Source organism: Neomonachus schauinslandi, chromosome 3, assembly GCF_002201575.2.
Source record: "Neomonachus schauinslandi chromosome 3, ASM220157v2, whole genome shotgun sequence".
NCBI classification, from domain to species: Eukaryota; Metazoa; Chordata; class Mammalia; order Carnivora; family Phocidae; genus Neomonachus; species Neomonachus schauinslandi.
Window position 1 is genome coordinate 59,191,535 of NC_058405.1, and position 18,346 is coordinate 59,209,880.

The 18,346-nt window shown below is 41.0% G+C and overlaps 2 protein-coding genes across 3 annotated transcripts in view; both read right to left on the reverse strand.

The window, feature by feature from the left end:
- The window catches only part of EBPL (EBP like), a 30,475-nt gene extending 25,841 nt beyond the window's left edge, over positions 1-4,634 (reverse strand). The window contains exon 1 of the mRNA XM_021689449.1: positions 4,464-4,634. Coding sequence (XP_021545124.1) covers positions 4,464-4,634 — 171 coding nt within the window. The remainder of the gene's footprint in view (positions 1-4,463) is intronic.
- A 4,971-nt stretch (positions 4,635-9,605) lies between these two features.
- KPNA3 (karyopherin subunit alpha 3) overlaps positions 9,606-18,346 on the reverse strand; it is a 110,624-nt gene continuing 101,883 nt past the window's right edge. For both annotated transcript variants that reach the window (XM_044913559.1, XM_021689436.2), the window contains 5 exons: positions 17,257-17,361; positions 17,088-17,159; positions 16,794-16,956; positions 14,825-14,919; positions 9,606-12,912 (listed from right to left, as the gene is read on the reverse strand). In XM_044913559.1, coding sequence (XP_044769494.1) covers positions 12,814-12,912; positions 14,825-14,919; positions 16,794-16,956; positions 17,088-17,159; positions 17,257-17,361 — 534 coding nt within the window. In that variant the 3' untranslated portion in view covers positions 9,606-12,813. The remainder of the gene's footprint in view (positions 12,913-14,824; positions 14,920-16,793; positions 16,957-17,087; positions 17,160-17,256; positions 17,362-18,346) is intronic.

Here is an 18,346-nt window from a genome sequence, read left to right on the forward strand (position 1 = left end):
CAGGTGAAGCCCGAGTTTTCCATGACAACTGTCCTTCACCCTGAAGGACAAGCCTAAGTCATGCTCTCAATGAGGGAAGTATGGGAGGAACAAGTCAATCAGAGGGGTTTGATCTGAGGACAAGGAGTAGATTCAGGCAGATTCAGCTCTGTGGTAGGTTAATTCACGCAGCCAGGTACAGCACCAGACAGTAAGCGCTGCATAGCTGACTTCTCTGCCCCTTCACTTTGCCCTTGACCGTGCTCTTGCTCCCAGACCTTCCCATCTCAGACAGAACCCCAAGTCCTTGCCTGCTTCTTCTATGTCTTTGAGCTACCTTCCTACACTCCTCTTCCTCCCACCACCAAGTCTCTAAAAGTCTTTCAGATGCTGCCTCCATTCTTTTTCTACCCCACTTGCTAAGTCCTTAGCTTCTCAAACAATACTTTAACCAATGACTTTTTTATTTTTCTGGGTAAACTTTACACCCAACATGGGGCTTGAACTTATGACCCTGAGATCAAAAGTTGCATGCTCCACCAACTGAGCCAGCTAGGCACCCTTACCAATGATTTATTTATTTATTTTTTTAAGATTTTATTTATCTATTTGAGAGACAGAGAGCGAGCGAGCGCGAGGGCAAGCACAGAACAGGGTGAGGGGCAGAGGGAGAATCAGTCTCCCCTCTGAGCAGGGAGCCCAAAGCAGGACTCGATCCCAGGACCCTGAGATCACGACCTGAGCAGAAGGCAGACGCTTAATCACTGGACCCAGAGGCTCCGGCTCAGCCCTCACCTTTTTTTACTTTCAAATGGTGCTGCAGCGATTAACAGTGATCTTGTCATTCCTTCCCTTGGGTCCCAGGACCCAGCACTATCCTGGTTCTTGGTCCGGCCCACTGTCTCCCCTTCCTGGCTCTTCCTCTTCCTCTTCCTGCCTGTTCAATATATACACATTTTTAGACATTTTTAAAGATTCTGTTCTCATTCCTCAGCATTTTCACCTTTCTGTTCTCTCTTGCTCAGAAACTGCTCATTCCCAGAGCTTCCTGCTGTCTCCTCCAACGCAGTAAAAACGTCTAACTCCCTCCACTCTGCCCTGAATCTGTCTCTCCAGCTTGTCTTACAGTTTCGACTACCTTCTGGCCATTTCCCCTCAACTACACACCAGAACCCCAGATGCATAGTTCTAAAATCTGACCTTCCTGTCTTCACTAACATTGTCAACAGTAACCACATCATCTCCACCCCCAACGTACGAGCCGTCACTTTGACTTAACAACATTCTCCCCTGGAAGGGCTGTTGGATTTAGCTTTCTTCCCCATTTTAACTTCCAATTCCACCTTAGCTCAGCCCTCTTTCATCTCACTGTCCAAATACTGCACTTGCTTTTTAGCTGATCTTTTTGCCCCTTCACTATCCTTTTCAATCCACCATTCACTGTGCTGGGAGGGGATTCTCCATGTACCCCTCGCATTCCTGCACCGTCTGAAGTGTCTGAGCACAGGCATTTACACCAATTGAAGAATCTTTATATAAGAAGACACTCCAAGGTAGTAACGCTTAAAGAGATCTCTCCCTCCTGAGACGTTCCAGAGTAGTAAAGATAAAGACCTGCCTTTCCTTCCCAGAGAAGATTTGTTTACATTCTTGAGTAAAGATAAGGACTCTCTCACGAAGGATGAGCGGGTCACCAGCAACTCCAGATAAGGCAGGAGCCTAATTTTGCGGTTCCTCGCCGGTAAATGCCCCCACTGCATGTGCAGGTAGCAGCGGGCCCTCACTGTGCTACCCTGCGGCACTTGGGGGAATCAAGCAGGCTAACTTGTTAATTTGTAAGAAGGGTACAATCTCAGGCCCTTTACAATTCCTGACTTAGCACAATACCACCAAATTATTTTGGAAAGATCTGCTTTGACCATGCTACTTCCTTGCCTGAGATCTTTCTTCAACAGCTTCCTATTACAGAAGGAAATTCAAGGTCTTACTTGTCGTTCAAGTGCCTTTCTGGCCTGTGCTCACTCCTTCCCTAGGTAGACCCTGTGCTCTAGTCAATCAGGAGATGGGTCCCAAAACACAGACATCCATATCCTGCCTCCCTGCGCTGGCCATGCCTGGAATGCTCTACTAAGATTGCAGATGAGGGGGAAAAAACCAAGAAGCACCCGTGCACAAAATGCCGTGGCCATCTTTGAGGAACGGTGAACCAAACCACTGATTTCTCTATTTATGTTGCCAGAACTCCTTCCAGGTGCACTGGTGGGAGATCAGTGTGTCCTTCACCCTGGCCACAACCAACCGGGCTGCAGCCCCGGGGAACCACATGCTGGTCGGACATCGGGGAGCCGAAGTGCCTCTGGGAATGCTTGGCTGGAAATGCTGTCCAACTAGGAGCTCCGCATTTGATGGTGGCCAACACATCCCAATGTCTCCTCCCTTTTGAGAAGTTTAAAGGAGTAAGAAGAGGCAGCTCAGGTTCTAGTGTGAACAAGTGAGTCACAATTCCAGTTCTCTGGGAGGCTTTCTTTCCCAATCTTTGCCTATCCACATTTCTGGGTATTTGGCTGGGTAAACTCCCAGCCAAAGATACTGAGAGCACGCGTTTTTCTTGTAGGCTTTAAGCTTCATTCGAGCATCCTCCTCTCCAATCTCTAAGATATGTGTACAAAGACGCTGGCTGAAGCATGGTGTGTAAACAGCAAAATAAAAACATGCCTATTAATATAAGCTGGCTAAGTTATCATATTTCATCATCAGTTATAAGATACATCCCAATTTCGCAGATATAAATATCAATAAAATAGCCCACAGTGGTTTTATGTCACTGATTGTTCCAATATGTGAAAAAAAATGTGCCTTTTAGAATTAAAAAAACTAAGGTATGGTGCACTCATACAGTGGACTCTTCTGCAGCTGGGACAGGTAAAATAGGGCTGTGGGAGGAACATTTCCTTCAGAACAGGGGGTGGGCGGAGACAGGAGCAACCACTGCATGCATCGGCTTACGCCTCAAGGTGCCACAAATGGAGAGGTGTGTGATGTTACCTGTAACAGTTGTGCTGGAAAAGCAGACTTAATTTTCTTAAACTAGGAGGTGGGCATATGGGTATATGTTTTAGTATCATTATACATTTTTGTACGTCTGAAATATGTTATACTACATTTTCTTTAAGAGGGCTAGCCACCTCTTTTACTGCCCCTGTTCTTTGGGAGACCTTGTGTCCAATGACAGCTTAAAAAATCAGGTTGAAGGACCTAGTCACTGTCTCTTATTTCCACATGTAAGTTTTTAGGAAAGAAAGAATTTCACATCCCAGCAACACCTGGTATGTGCACACATCCAACTGATCAACATTTAGAGACCTAAGTGATTACTAAAATTTTGTTTTCTCCTTCTTTCTCAATACTATAGACTTTGGCTTCACATCAACCACAGTTTGGCCTAGATCAAAGCAAGATCAAATTTGCAAAAAAGCTATTTTGGCATAGTTGTTAACAACAACAAAAAGCCTTTAGGGGCTCAGTCGGTTAAGCGACTGCCTTCAGCTCAGGTCATGATCTCAGGGTCCTGGGATCGATGTCATATTGGACTCGTTGCTGGGGTGGTGGAGGTCTGCTTCTCCCTCTCCCTCTGCTGCTCCCCCTCCTTGTGCTCTCTCTGTCAAATAAATAAATAAAATCTGTAAAAAACCCACAAACTTTAAAAAACGTGTGTGCATGGAGGAGGGGGGCATTTCAACAGAATTCCCTTAAATACTAACCTCCTGGTTATTTATAAAGTGGGTTGAATTTTTAGGGACACGGTTCCCAAAGCCGGGCATGACTCAAAGAGTGCAAGCTTTGGAGCCAGACTCTGTTGACTCAGAACCATGCCAGCTGTGTGGCCCTGTAAAGTCACCTAACTTTGCACGGCGTGTTTTCTCCTCTGTAAAACAGGGACCATAAGTAGATTACAGGGTGTTGTAAAGATCGGAAATAGTAAACACGATGCTGTGCCTGGCATACAGTCATTACCCAAAACATGGTGATTACTCGGGGCACGCGGGATGTTTTGTCTCGGTACCGGCGCTCGGACTTTGTGCAGTGCGCCGCCTCATCTCTCCCTGCTCCCCCTGGGGGCACTCAAGAACTCTCTCGCTCTCAATTTGTTTCCGTTCAACATTTATGTGCAGGTCACGTAAGCCAAGGCCTCTGGATGGCTTACAATCAAACTAACATAACACAGTACAGAAATAACCATTTCAGAGGGGTTTTTTGTTTGTTCGTTTTTAATGTGGCAGAGGAACTGGCACCCCCAGGAAGGTGCGCTCTTTCTACACGAGGAGACCGAGAGGGGCAGCACCGCGGCCTCCAGGCACCTCCCGGTCTCCGCAGACCGCCCGCCCGCTGCAGGGCGTGGGGCGGCCGGCTGGTCCCGGTCCTTTTCCGGGAACACCCCGCGACCGGGAGGGGAGGGTCCCGAGAGCGGCAGCGTCCGCACTTACCAGGGCGAAATGCACCAGGGCGTCGTAGCAGAGCCAGGCCAGCACCCCGCGGTCCGCCGCCCCCCGGCCGCGGCCCAGGCGCAGGCCCAGCGCGCAGCCCGCGAGCAGCAGCGCGGCGCACAGCAGCAGCGAGCGGCCGGCCGCCGCCCCCAGCTCCCAGCCCGCGCCCATGCGGCCGGCGGCCGGCGGCCCTGCAAAGGAGAGCCGGCGGAGAAGCGGCGGGGCGGGGCCGCCGGGCCGGGGCGGGGCTGCTCGGCGCCCGCGGGCGGGTGAGACGCTTCGCTCCCCGCCTCGGCTCGGGGCTGGCCAGCCGAGCCTGGAGGCTTTCACGAGTCGGGATCTTGCTCACACACCCGCCTAGTGCCTGGACCGGGCCTCTTCCCAGACGAAGCCCGAAAGACTCGTAGTAGCCACACCTTCTGATGCGCTTTGATTTTCAACAAGGTTCAAAACCTTAAGCGACAAAGCCAAGTCCATATGGTAGAAATTTTGGCAATAGACCGGGAAGAATTTTAGGAACAAAAGGTTCTAATTAAGCCCTTGCAAGTCTTGCAGGAGAGGTGAGGGCCAAAGGTATTGTCAGCCACCAGCAGACTTTTTAAAGCCCTGGTGGCTTACTCTGACCCTATTTCTTTAAAAACCCACAGAAGCACAAAAGTATGGGGGGCGGGGAGCAATAGGTCGTATTGGCTTGACGCTGGATTCTTTGAACGTTATCCTATCCAAGTCACAACAACCCTAGGAGGTCAATGTTTTCCTAGTTTACAAATATGAAAACAGCCTCAACGTAACTTGCCTACGGACTCTCAGTGACAACGGAAGCCAGAACCCACGAGACCTTTGCTTTCTGACCCTGCACGCTGACGTGTTAGTAGGCAATTACAGCTCTCCCCTAATGAAGAGCCAATTTGTCCTGATCATGCGTTAACGTTTTCTCTCTGCTTTTGCTAGCATCTTGTTTGCTTTTAACCTTCTCCTCATTCCCTTCCTTAGGCCTCTGTTACTTAGAGACTTAGCACTGGAGAAAGGAGTCAGAGTTTAAAAAGATTGTAACCCTTACTGAACAGGCCTGTGTTTTCACTTTTGGATAGCCAGATAAAATATAGGATGCCCAGATAAACTTGAGCTTCAAATTTAAAAAAAAAAAAAAAAGGAATTTTTAAATGCTTATATTGAAGTATCACTAGGGTACTTGTGATAAAAAATTATTCGTTGTTTTAAAAGGTGGTATATACATACAATGGAATATTATTCAGTCACAAACAGGAAAGATTTCCTGTCACATGCTACAACATGGATAAACCTTGAAGACGTTATGCTGAGATGAGCCAGTCACAAAAAGAGAAATAGTGGTATGATTTCATTTCTATGTGGTATCTAAAGTAAGCATATTCCTAGAGACAGAAAATAGAATGGAAGTTGCCAGGGGCTCTGGAGAGGGTGAAAAGAGGAGTTGTTTAATGGCTATAGAGTTTCAACTTCGCGAGATGAAAAAGTTATGGAGTATGGTTGCACAACAATGTGATATTACTTAACACTACTGAACTGTTCGCTTAAAAATGGTTAAGATGGCAAATTTTGTTATGTGTATTTTACCACAATTTAAAAATATGATTTCTGGCACTGAGCACAATTTCAAAAACTTTCTACCCTGGTTACTCCCTATGTAATACTTTATATAGCGTTTAACACCAGATAAATTATGTTATTTATTTATGCATTTATTGCTAGTCTCTTGCCCTCCCTTTCAGAGCAAAATAAAAACCTAATTAGATTGTCTCCATATTGTGTCCCTGCTCCTCAGTCCTTCCTACTCTAGTTTCCACCCTCGTCTCAGTGATATAGCTCTCACTATGGTGACTGGTGATGTCCCCAAAGGACATTTCCTGTCCTCACTTTACTTCTCAACAGCACCACTGGGCACTGGAATCTCTTTTCCCTCCATTTGCTGAGGAAACACACAGCATTTACTTTTGACCTCCCTATCTATACCTTCCGATCCCTTTGCAAGTTCATCCTTCACTACATGCCCATTCAATGTTGGAACTCCACGCTGTCCTAAGCCCTGTTCTCACTCCAAATGCTGGACCCAGGTAGTTTCATGCTCACCCCCTGCATTAATAACCACCAAAACAGGCAGAGAATTCAAATCTCTAGCCCAGCTCTCCTCTGACCTCCAGACCAGTATTTCCAACTGCCCTACTTGACAGTCATTTAGATGTCTCAACACAACCCAAACTGAACTCATCACCTTCTCTTCCCTACATCTGAGTCTTTTCCAGTGTTCCCTATCTTGTGCTACTTCCACTCATCAGTTACTGCAACCCAGAAACCTATAAATCATCCTTGGTATTTCCCGCTCCTCAAACTCCAGATCTAAGGCATCATCAACTATTTTAGCTATCAAGTATCTCTTGATCCCATCCACTTCATGGACCAAGCTGTTCACCATCTCTTGCCTCCATGCTTCACACTCACCAATGTGACCTCTAGACATCATTAACCCCAAGTACCTTTCCTGTCCTTACCTTATCAGCCAATGATTGTTATTACACATGATTCTTCTATCATCACTCTTGTAGAATGATAATGATGAGTAATAATGATTTCCCATTGCTCTTAGACTGACTTACCAGCTGTGGGGCCTGGCCCCTACCAATCTCTTTAGCCCCTCCCATGTCCCTCGTAATCTTGCTCCCTGTCATTATTTTTGCTCTAGTTACACTTTTTTTTTTAAAGATTTTATTTATTTATTTATTTATTTATTTATTTATTTATTTATTTATTTATTTAACAGAGACAGAGAGAGAGAGCACAAGCAGGGGGAGCAGCAGAGGGAGAGGGAGCAGACTCCCTGACTCGGGGCTCGATCCCAGGACCCCAGGACCATGACCCGAGCCAAAGGCAGATGCTTAACCGACTGAGCCACCCAGGTGCTCCCCCTATACTTGCTTTCTTTCACTCCCTTTAACTCACCATGGTGCTTCCTACATGATTGACGACAAGGATAGATATAAACAGAATCTGATCTTATTATGAGGAAAACTGGGCTGAAATCCATAATATGGCATTTATAAATTCTTATATTTAGGTTTGAAAGTGAAAATGCCTAACTACTGAGTCAAAGAGAGCTGATGACAAGGGGAGCTGAGGCTGTTACTTCATCACAAGTCTAATTATCATGAGCTGGTAGAATAATTAAAAAACTCTCCTCCACATTAATAGAATTAAGTGTCCAGGTAATGGAATGTTCCTATTCCATTTTACCCAGAAACTAGTCACATCACCCTCTATTCTTGGGGTCTTTGGAATGCATGATGTGACAGGAACCAGTTCCAGGAACGACTTCATGCACAGATGGCTGAAATGCATGGGGTGTCCAGGTTGAGGAAGGCAACTGATAAATGCAGATCTGCCTCTTCTGCTAACTAGGAATAACAAAAAAGTTTATTTATAAAGATGGTCATTTAAGAGCGGTGCCTTTTGTTCAGTATTAAGAAAAGAGTTGGTAACAACTAAAGCTATTCCATAAAGTAGAACAGGCTCACTTAAGAGTGTTTCATCATTGCTTCTCAAACTCTCCAACTCCTGCAGGAATGTTTCCGTAAAATAGCCTGCCTCAAAAATCTGATTTTATCTTTAAAATGTGTCCTTTACTCTGTAACACTTAGGCTTGTATTACCATAAAACTGCTCTACTTATCATCAAGTAAAACTGCTGTCCCATGAAGATGTGTTTATCTTGTAGATTTACAGGTTACTTGGCACAAGGCCCTGTTTCTCTTTGGGTACCAGTTTGACAAGAGACTGACTCAAGAAGGTGGATGGCAATTTTGTTAGGGTAGGGAAGAGGAATGTTGCAGAAGTTCCCTGCAGGGAAGACATCCTTTATAGCATGACTCAACCATAGTTCTACTGCTTTGGATCATTTTTAATAAACTTTTAAGTTTCCTGATGGGGCCAATCTCTCACAGTTCTTCAAAGAAGTACTTTTCAGACTCGGCTGTGATTTTCTGGTCGCACCCCAGCTTTCCCAGAGAACTTAAATATCTCAACTAAAATGTCTGAAAAACACTGCTACAGGGCAGTGTTGTGAAAATTGTGGGCAAGTAACACATTTGCTTGTTTCACACACCTTCTTTTTGTAGCCACAGGATGAATTCAAGAAGGTTAGTAGTTCCCCCATATTCCCATTTCTATCCTAAGTCCTTTGCAATAGATGGGGCTTAGTACTACCAGGAGTTCCTGCAGATTGGTGATAGGGCTGGCTGATTTCTCCTAAAATGGAGAATGAAGAAAAGGCATACTTGTGTCTCCTCTTTTTATCTGATTCATCTGAGCAAAGTCTGGGACTCTTTACACAACAAAGAGGCATGACTTAGGCCAGTGGTTTGCACCCAGGCAAATTTGGCTCCCAGGGGACAGACATTTGGCAATGCCTGGAGACAATTTTTGTTGTCACGACGACTGGGGAATGCAGAGGTACTTAGTGGGCCTAAAGATGCTGCTAAACATCCTACAATGCAAAGGACACTCCCCCCACACACAAAGAATCAGCCAGCCTAAAATGTCATTATTGCAGGGTTTGAGAAACCCTGATTTAGGTCAAAGTTAGTTGAGGGGTTTCATGGACAAATAAGGAGGCTAAAGGAGGTGAACAGGCTATATTCTCACATCCCTTTCCCCAAACACTTTCTCTTAATTTAGTACTGAGCCCCATCTATACACATAGACAGACAGATACACTCCTATCTCTATATAGTACTTTTTGAGAATCATTCTACCACTACCTTTTAGCTTTATGTACAACATAAAGAGTTCCTTTAAAACTTTAGACAAATGAGTGGTGGGTTATATAGAGCACTCCTTGGGTTATATGCCTTAGACTTAGAACTTAATGTACAGAAATTATACTTCCTTTCTCCAAATAGATTTAATTGAAATCCCCCGGTTCAACTAGGGTTATGAAAATTCGTAACTATCACTGTAAGACAAATGACATTCATGAATTTTTACTTGCAATAATCCTCGAAAAGGACAACTCTTCTGAAGGAAATCATGGCAAGATGACATAAAAGTACTATCACATTTATTTACTTATACACACTGACTTCTTTCAAAAATAATTTGAAGTGGCATTATACTAAAGTAAAAATATTTGTATATTCCAAAGTTCAGTTCCTCTTTTGTCCTTTTAATTAATCCAAGATTTCATTTAGAGCCACAACCTCTATCTCACAGATTACAACTTCCCAGTTTACTTCAATTACTATCTTCCACAGTTACTTGTTCTCAAGGATTAGGCTGTAAAGTTTGATTTTGTTTGTTTCATGAAAGTCATAATCACACCATTTTCTCAAATGGCCCTTCTAAGTCACGGTATTTAAACCTGAGGTAGGCAGGGAGAAGGCCACGTGACGAGGATGACAGCAGGGGCTGGAGGGACGCAGCTACAAGCTGAGGAACCCCCAGCACTGCCAGGCACCCCAGAAGCTGGGAAGAGACAGAGAAGGGTCCTCCCCAGAGCCTCCAGAGAGGGTCCCAACCCGCACCTTGATTTCCGACTTCTGGCCTCCAGAACTGTGCAACAGTAAGTTCCTACTGTTCTAAGCCACCTGGTTTGCGGTACCGTTATGGCAGCTCAGGAAATTAATAAAGATTTGGGTATTTCTTATTTGTCACAAAATACTCTGAAATCTAGCACTGTTATTGTCCTGGTTTGTTAGAGTGGAAGAGAGAAATTAAAATACAACGAAAGATTAATTCATGATTTGCCTCCTTGTGGCTGATGTCTGAAAAACAGTTCCAAATTTAAATTTAACCACGCAGAAAACAAAACCAGGAAATTAAACTTTTAGAAATAAGTTTTTCAATGTTTTATCATATTTGATAGCAGCTTTTTTTTTTATTGGTTACAAAACCTAAGCCCATATACAAAATTAGGAACACATTTAGATGCCTCTTTTGAAAGAACGTTTAGTCTTTTTTAACTGAGTTTAAAAAAAATAAAAACAATGCAATTTTTCAACACTGTTCTGAAAACTTAAAAGTGCAGCAATATACTTAGTTTCCTTTGTCTACGAAATGGCGCAATTCCAATTCCAAACTGATAAGGTCACAACAAACTGAATCAAGCAAATGCATACATATGTCTGCACTACTTGATGCTAATGTTCACTTATGTTAGTTCGCACTTAAAACACAAGAGAAAATAGGAATCGGCACAGTAGAGGCCCAATTTAATCTCAATGTGTGCAAAATTTAAAAGGTAACTGTCAGTAAGTAGTATGGAGAGTCTGGAAGAAACTAAACTGGAAGGGGTACAATTCACAATATCGAGAAGATTTGGACTTTAAGGGTTTCACCGAAGTTTGTGACCTTAATTAGCTTTGACTTTGTTATTCCTACTTTTAGTGAACACCACACAGTTTCAAAAATTTCAACTACAGTGTCTGAACAGGATGCAGTTACCATATGAAGCTTTAACTCAAAATTTGGATAAAGAAAAAAAGGCACAATGAACTTCAACTCAATTTTATGTGCACAAGAGTTGAAAAATCTGAGCCACCTTAAAGAGAAATTGATTCTAAAATTTATAAAACCTATAAATAATCAGAGGCCAAACCACTATATTAAAACAGATTCTCTAGCAAGTAAAAATCTTGCAGTTTAAACATACGCTTGTATCCATTTTAGATACAAGACAAAACTCACTCTTTAAAGTGGCTCCACCTTGGCAGATACATATATTTGTAATGAATTCACACCTGCTATGTGTTGTTTATCAGTGAAAACACCCCAGCTGATTCACAAAGCTCTGATGGCATCTGTCTCCTCTTCATCACAGTAAATACACCCCCCATCGGATACTAAATTCGTTTAGATTTTCTATCCCTTCACATCAATGCATTGGGAAATTATACCCAGTAAACAATAGCAACAAAACCATTTCTGTGACAGCACAAATTATTCAGTTTAAAAATTTTCAAATCCATATTCTTTCATTAATAACTGGGTCAGACAATTTACCAAAAGCTAGGACTTTACATAGTAATACCAGATATTGCAGAATTGCTTAAAGATCACTGCAAATCAGGTTTATGTCAAATAACTGCAGATTATTCCTCTACACAGATCCTTGTCTGAATCTTTTAATATATGAATATGCCTTTAGAGTAGGATCTGAATTAACTTTCCCAATACTCAAAGAATGAAGTTTTATAACACTTCTAAATAGTTGCTGGTTTGTTGCCAACCACATTATCAAAAGCACTGGTTACTAAGTAAAAAATATTTTAAGACTAAATTACAGTAAACATGAAAGCTCCACAGTTTAAACCCAATATAAATCAACCATATCCAATTATCAATTTAAAACAAAAAATATTAACTCCTGAAAGCTGAAAGCAAGATTTTTTTTTTTTAAAACATCACCAATCGGTACTTTAGACCTTTGTTTTTTGTTGTTGTTTTTTATTTGTTTTTCTCTTTATAGTCAGGGACTCTTGCTTTCAACTTAAACAGAAGTTCAAGTCCATAACAGGTTGCAGCTCAGGTAAAATACCATGCACAGCATTTGATTACTTCAAAACAGCAGGAACACACAGGCTGAAGTGAGTGGTCAAATAGGGCTTGCTGTTCTCAAAAATTAGGTATAATGGCGAAAGCATTACCATCCATAGCTAAAGTTCTTCCTCCAACCCTGGCTTCTGAGGCAGATAATAAACACATCAATTACTGGTAGATGAAGCGCAGTTTTTTTAAAACTTATCTGTTTAATCAATAACCAAGTTTCTTTTTTTAAGTTACTTTTTTTGTGTGTCAGTTCCACCAATGAAAATCATTTGGCTTGTACTTTAAAATCTATTCTTCCACATAAAGAATATGAAAATATGTTTGTGGAGGACAATGATGGAGGCTCAGATCAGACTGCACCTCTTTAAAGTCTTCCAACGTGTATATGCATCATACCAAAGTGTCTTGATCCACAGCGCACCATTTTCCAAAGGAATATCAAGTGGGCAGCTGACATGCCACCACTATGGAATATTCTAAACTGGAGACTGCAGTTGTCAGCGTGTGGCACCAGGGAACAGGGAAAAATAGGGTAGTTGAGATTGTTAAGGAGAATTCTAAAACAGTTTAGGAAATCATGCATATGCATTTACAGTCCATGTGATAGTAACTTTTGGCAACTGCAAAGTGACTGAGACATGGCTTGCTTTAGAAGCATCAAAACGAAGAGGCATGTGTGTTTTGGAGCCTTTTGTTGTTGTTCTTCTTCTTGTCATTTGGTAGCCATCTGGTGGTGCTTCGTATTGAACTGGGAAAGATGCTGCACTCAACTGAACTTAAAAATTAAATTCTTTTGTTTGAAGGTTGGCTGTTGGGTCAAAATTGTAAGTACCTCCTTGTGTTGCTTCAGGAATGAGGCTAGGATCTTCATCAATCTATAAAAAGCAAAAAAAAAAAAGTCCTTATTATGTTAAGATACTACATGTTGTGGTATAAGCAGAACTTACTTCTTACGGGAGTTCTATACAAATGTTGTATAATCATTCTGTATGTTTCAATCAATAAAAATATTTAAATCAATAATAATATTAAGAAATTTAACAATTTACTTTTTTTTTTTTAAAGACTTTTATTTCTTTATTTGACAGAGAGACACAGAGAGAGAGGGAACACAGCAGGGGTGAGTGGGAGAGGGAGAAGCAGGCCTCCCGCTGAGCAGGGAGCCCGATGCGGGGCTCAATCCCAGGACCCTGGGATCATGACCTGAGCTGAAGGCAGACGCTTAACGACTGAGCCACCCAGGCGCCCCCGCAATTTATTTATTTATTTTTTTAAGATTTATTTATTTTAGAGAGAGTGTGGGCATGAGAGCTGGAGGAAAGGGCAGAGGGAGAGAAAATCTCCAGCAGACTCCCTGCTGACCCCGGAGCCCAAAGTGGGGCTCAATCTCATGACCCTGAATCATAACCTGAGCCAAAATCAAGAGTCTAAGAGTTGGACGCTCAACCGACTGAGCCACCCAGGTGCCCCAAGTAATTTAACAATTTAATTAAACTGAACACACATTTAAAAATTGCTCCAATTTTTTTACCCCCTCCCCCTTCCCTGCCCCATTCTTAAGTTTCTGTATCTGTAGATTTATTTTACCTATCTGAACACACATCATTTCTGTAATTACAGTTGACCTCTGAAAAACACCGGGGGCTAGGGGCACCAACCCCTCCCCAGTGCAGAGTCAAAAATCCAAGTATAACTTCTGACTCCCCAAAACTTAACTACGAATAGCCTACTGTTGGCTGGAAGCCTTACAGATAACAAACAGTTGATTTAACATATATTTTGTATGTTATACATATTATATACTGTATTTTTATAATGAAGTAAGCTAGAGAAAAGAAAATGTTACTAAGAAAATCATAAGAAAGAGAAAATACAGTTTTTTGAAAGATTTTAATTTGAGAGAGAGAGAGAGACAGAGAGCTTGAGCAGGGGGAGGGACAGAGGGACAGAGGGACAAGCAGACTCCCCGCTGAGTGGGGAGCCCCACACGGGGCTCCATCCCAGGACCCTGAGATTATGACCTGACCCGGTCAGATACTTAACTGACTGAGCCACCCAGGTGCCCCAGAAAATACATTTACAGTACTGTACTGTATTTATATATATAAAAAAAAAATCTACCTATAAGTGGACCTGTGCAGTTCAAACACTTGTTCAAAAGTCAACTGTATTATTTCTTCCCATTTAACAGATTACAAATGCAACAAGAACTGTTTTGTTTTTTTTTTTAAGTAATCTCTATGCCCAACGTGGGGCTCAAACTTGCAACCCTGAGATCAAGTCTCATGCTTTACTGACTGAGCCAGCCAGGTGCCCCTCAAACACCCATTTTTGTATTTTTACCTTATAATGATGTTTCAGACACAGTATTTAAAAAAAACTGATTGATGGGGGCGCCTGGGTGGTTCAGTCAGTTGGTTAAGCATCTGCCTTTAGCTCAGGTCATGCATGATCCCGGGGTCCCGGGATCGAGCCCCGCATCGGGCTCCCTGCTCGGCGGGAAGCCTGCTTCTCCCTCTCCCACTCCCCCCTCTTGTGCTCTGTCAAATAAAGAAATAAAATCTTAAAAAAAATAAAAATAAAAAAACCGACTGATGGAAAACAATCATTAATTTTTTTAAAATTCAGATTATTAAAAATAACTAGAAAATGCCACCTCAAGAGTATCTGATAGAAATATAGTATAAACTTGTAGTATTAATGATAAAAGGAAAATTCTTAGTAAGCTTAGAGTATGTCCAGGTTTTAATGTACATGCAGGCATACCATACTTTAATGTATACTTACATCATCACCAGAGAAATACTGATCTATGATTTCAAATGCTAATTTATATATGTCTTCATTTTCATGTTGCTGTAAAACTTCAATTTTCTCCAAACCTGATAAAAACAAAAAAATCAAATCATCAAGCAGACACAAATAAAAACTGTTCATTCTCACCATGGAAAATCCGAAAGAACTCAGAACACCTTCCTCCCACCACTCCCCAAAGATGACAGTTTTCTTAAAAAAACAGATAAAACTCTGAGCTGCTCTGGTTGGAGGACCAGCATCCCACCAATTTCTTCCTCTCTAGAAACCCTGAGGTACATTTGTATCTGAGGCAGACAGTAAAAAAAAACACCTAAGCACTCCATCTGACAGACGAGGAAGCTATGGTCCAGAGGTGTAAAGCGATTTACTTCAGGTTGCATGGCAAGTCAGTGACAGAATTTGAACCAAGGCCTCCCAAGAATGTTTTAGTGGAAGCACACTATGTCGTATAGTAATTTTTTTTAACTTTCCCTCTGTTTTCCAAATGTTATTACTTTTATACAACAAGTTTTCAGAAACTTCACGATTAACTGATATAAACAGAAGACAAAGCTTTACACTTTGAAGTAATTTCTTTTAAGAAAACAATCAAATAGGGTACTTATATCTTATAGCCACAGTGAAATTCGGAAACAATTTTTCAAAACTATAGAATGCCTTCATGTCTATTCCCAATATATTTACTCCATGTATCAGATGCACAAGTCTATAAATTTACATCCTTAACAGTATTCTGTGAAATGTCTTTTTAGCTAGGTTATTCTGAAATAGTTGCATTTTTCTTTATATAGTAATATAAGAACCACAGAAATGGGAATATAAGTGTCAAAGATAATGGATGTAAAGTTCTTTATAAAATTATAAAACACTAAGTAAATGTGTATCCTAATTATAAGTATACCTCCCATAGACCAAAACAACTACACTGATAAAAAGCCAAAGAGTTACAATTCTGCATCTTAAACTCCCTGGAGGTAACTGTTCTATATTAGACTACAATGCTAATTTTAAATTATCTCAAAATATCTTAAAACCAGAATAAGAAGTGAATTAATAGTATGAAGATCTATTTCTATGACCATAGATAAAACTCCTTAACATCTCCAGGATAATTTCTTCTTGTTATTGAGAAAGTATTTCCAGTCTGAATATTTTATGATGCTATTGTGTTTGCTTTCTCTTAAAAAATAAATTGGGTAGTATAACTACACATAATAGTCAATAAAATATACAAAATAAAACATGACAACAGAATGAATTAATTTAAGGTTTGGGCAATTTAGTACATATTGAACAGGTACCTTTAAAAATAAAACTTTTAAAAATACATTTCATATGTCATTACCAGAGAAATAATTAACGCAATATTTCAAATCACAGTTTTCTCATTAAAATTTCAAAGTAACTTCTGTGGCATTAAGTTCAGCATGCAGCTCTAGCAACTGTAAGACTGAAATAAAATACCTAGATGACTCTGAAATCATTAACCTTTTCCAACAATATGGAATAGTATTTCACAAAGTAAGGTCCATACAATCACATGATATTAGGTGTAACATGAAAAAAGTGTTTCACTATCACGGATTCTAAGAAATGCTGGATTAAACAAAGCTTATGTTTCTCTACTATAGTGGTTCTCGAGCTTTTAATTTGCTCTCCCGCACTGTGACTTCAAAAGGAGTGTTTATGTTACCTAAAAAGCAACATAAACCTCTAGGAAGGCACGGAGTGACCTTCACAACCAGTTTTTCCAAAGTACGGACTAATCCTGGCTGGAAAAACCTCCTGGAATGCTAACATAGCAAACAAAGGACAGCAACATACTTTGATGATGGAACAGCAATGTCTCCTGACAGTTTTCTTCCTAATTAGTTGTCTTTAAGGGAACTATTATTTCAGCATTCCAGTGCTCAACCATTTTTCTTCAATCCACTCTTACCTCCACATTCTTCTATGATTTCAGCTATTGTGCTTGCTTCATCACCAGCCATTATCAGAATGTTTTTCAGACCATCAAGGACCACCTGAACAACTTGAGAATCTTTCACAGACAGTAAATTACAGAATGGTGGTATTACATTCTGCTGTACAAGGTACTCAACCTAGGCAACAAAAGAAACATTTTTATTTATATAATTAACTTTCCCCCAAAAAGAACATAGCAGAGGGCTTCTAAACAAAAGAGTAGTATACTTTGCAGTATTAACAATCCTAATAGTTTCTCCAAACTCACTTGATCTTTTCTGCCACTTATCGTTAAGTTGCTAATTGCCCAAGCAGCTTCTTTTTGTGTTCCAAAATCCCCCTGAAGGTTAAAAAAGAAATAATTATATGAATTCTTTATTCAAAAAATCTTGGTTATAATATATTAATGTACATGATAAACTCATAATACCACTGACCTTAGCAAGCTGATGAATAATCATAGGAATTAATCCAGCATCTATTACAGCTTGAACTTGTTGCTGGTTGCCTGCCGTTATGTTGGAAAGGAACCACACTGCTTCCTAAAATTGATCAAAATACAGGGTACCTTTGTTTGAAAAACTATTTTTAATGCATTTGTATTTTTATTTTAATGTAGTTTACATATACTATAACAACATCACTTGAGTTGCATTAGGGGGAGGGCATCCAAAAAGCAATTAGGTTACACAGAATCTCTCATTTTAAACAAGTTATAAGAAAACTATTATAACCTTAAAGGATTTATAAGTCACAAACCAGGTTCTATTTTAATTTTAGTGTCAAATGTTGTCTCTTCTTCTACAATTAAAAAAGTTAACTGTAAAGTTATTTTGCCATCCAATTGTGGTTAAGATGTTAACAATTGGTAAATCAGTGTTTAGAGTATATGGGTGCTCACTATACTATTCTTGCAAATTTCCCACAGGTTTGAAAAATTTCAAACTAAAATGCTGAGGGAATATGGGGTGCCTGGGTGGCTTAGTTGGTTAAGTGTCTGACTCTTGATTTGGGCTCAGGTCATGATTTCAGGGTCCTGGGATCGAGCCCCACATTGGGCTCTGCACTCAGTGAGGAGTCTGCTTGGGATTCTCTCTCTCCCTTGCGCCCCACCCCCGCCCGCCCCGCACCACACTCACTCGCGTGTGCTCGCTCTCTCTCTCTCTCATAAATAAATGTTTAAAAAAAATGTTGAGGGAATAAAATGGAGTTTTATTCCACCTCGAGGGTCCCATGATGATCCCAAGTGCAAATAACACAAATGCTCAAGGTGAAAAACCTCTGAGGAGACTAACTGGCTGCTGAGGCTGACTGGGTATCTATACGAACCCTTTTTCTTTCCCCCATGATACCTTCACTTAGAGCATATCGATCACAGGCCAGAACTTCTCTGCACCCACTTCTGTCCGGCTTCCTCACTTCTCAGCTCTGTTTCCAATTATGGAATACATTTAGCTGTAAAAATCACCTATATTATTGAAATTTCTACAGTAAAAATAACTGGCCCAGAGTCTAAAAGACTCTGGC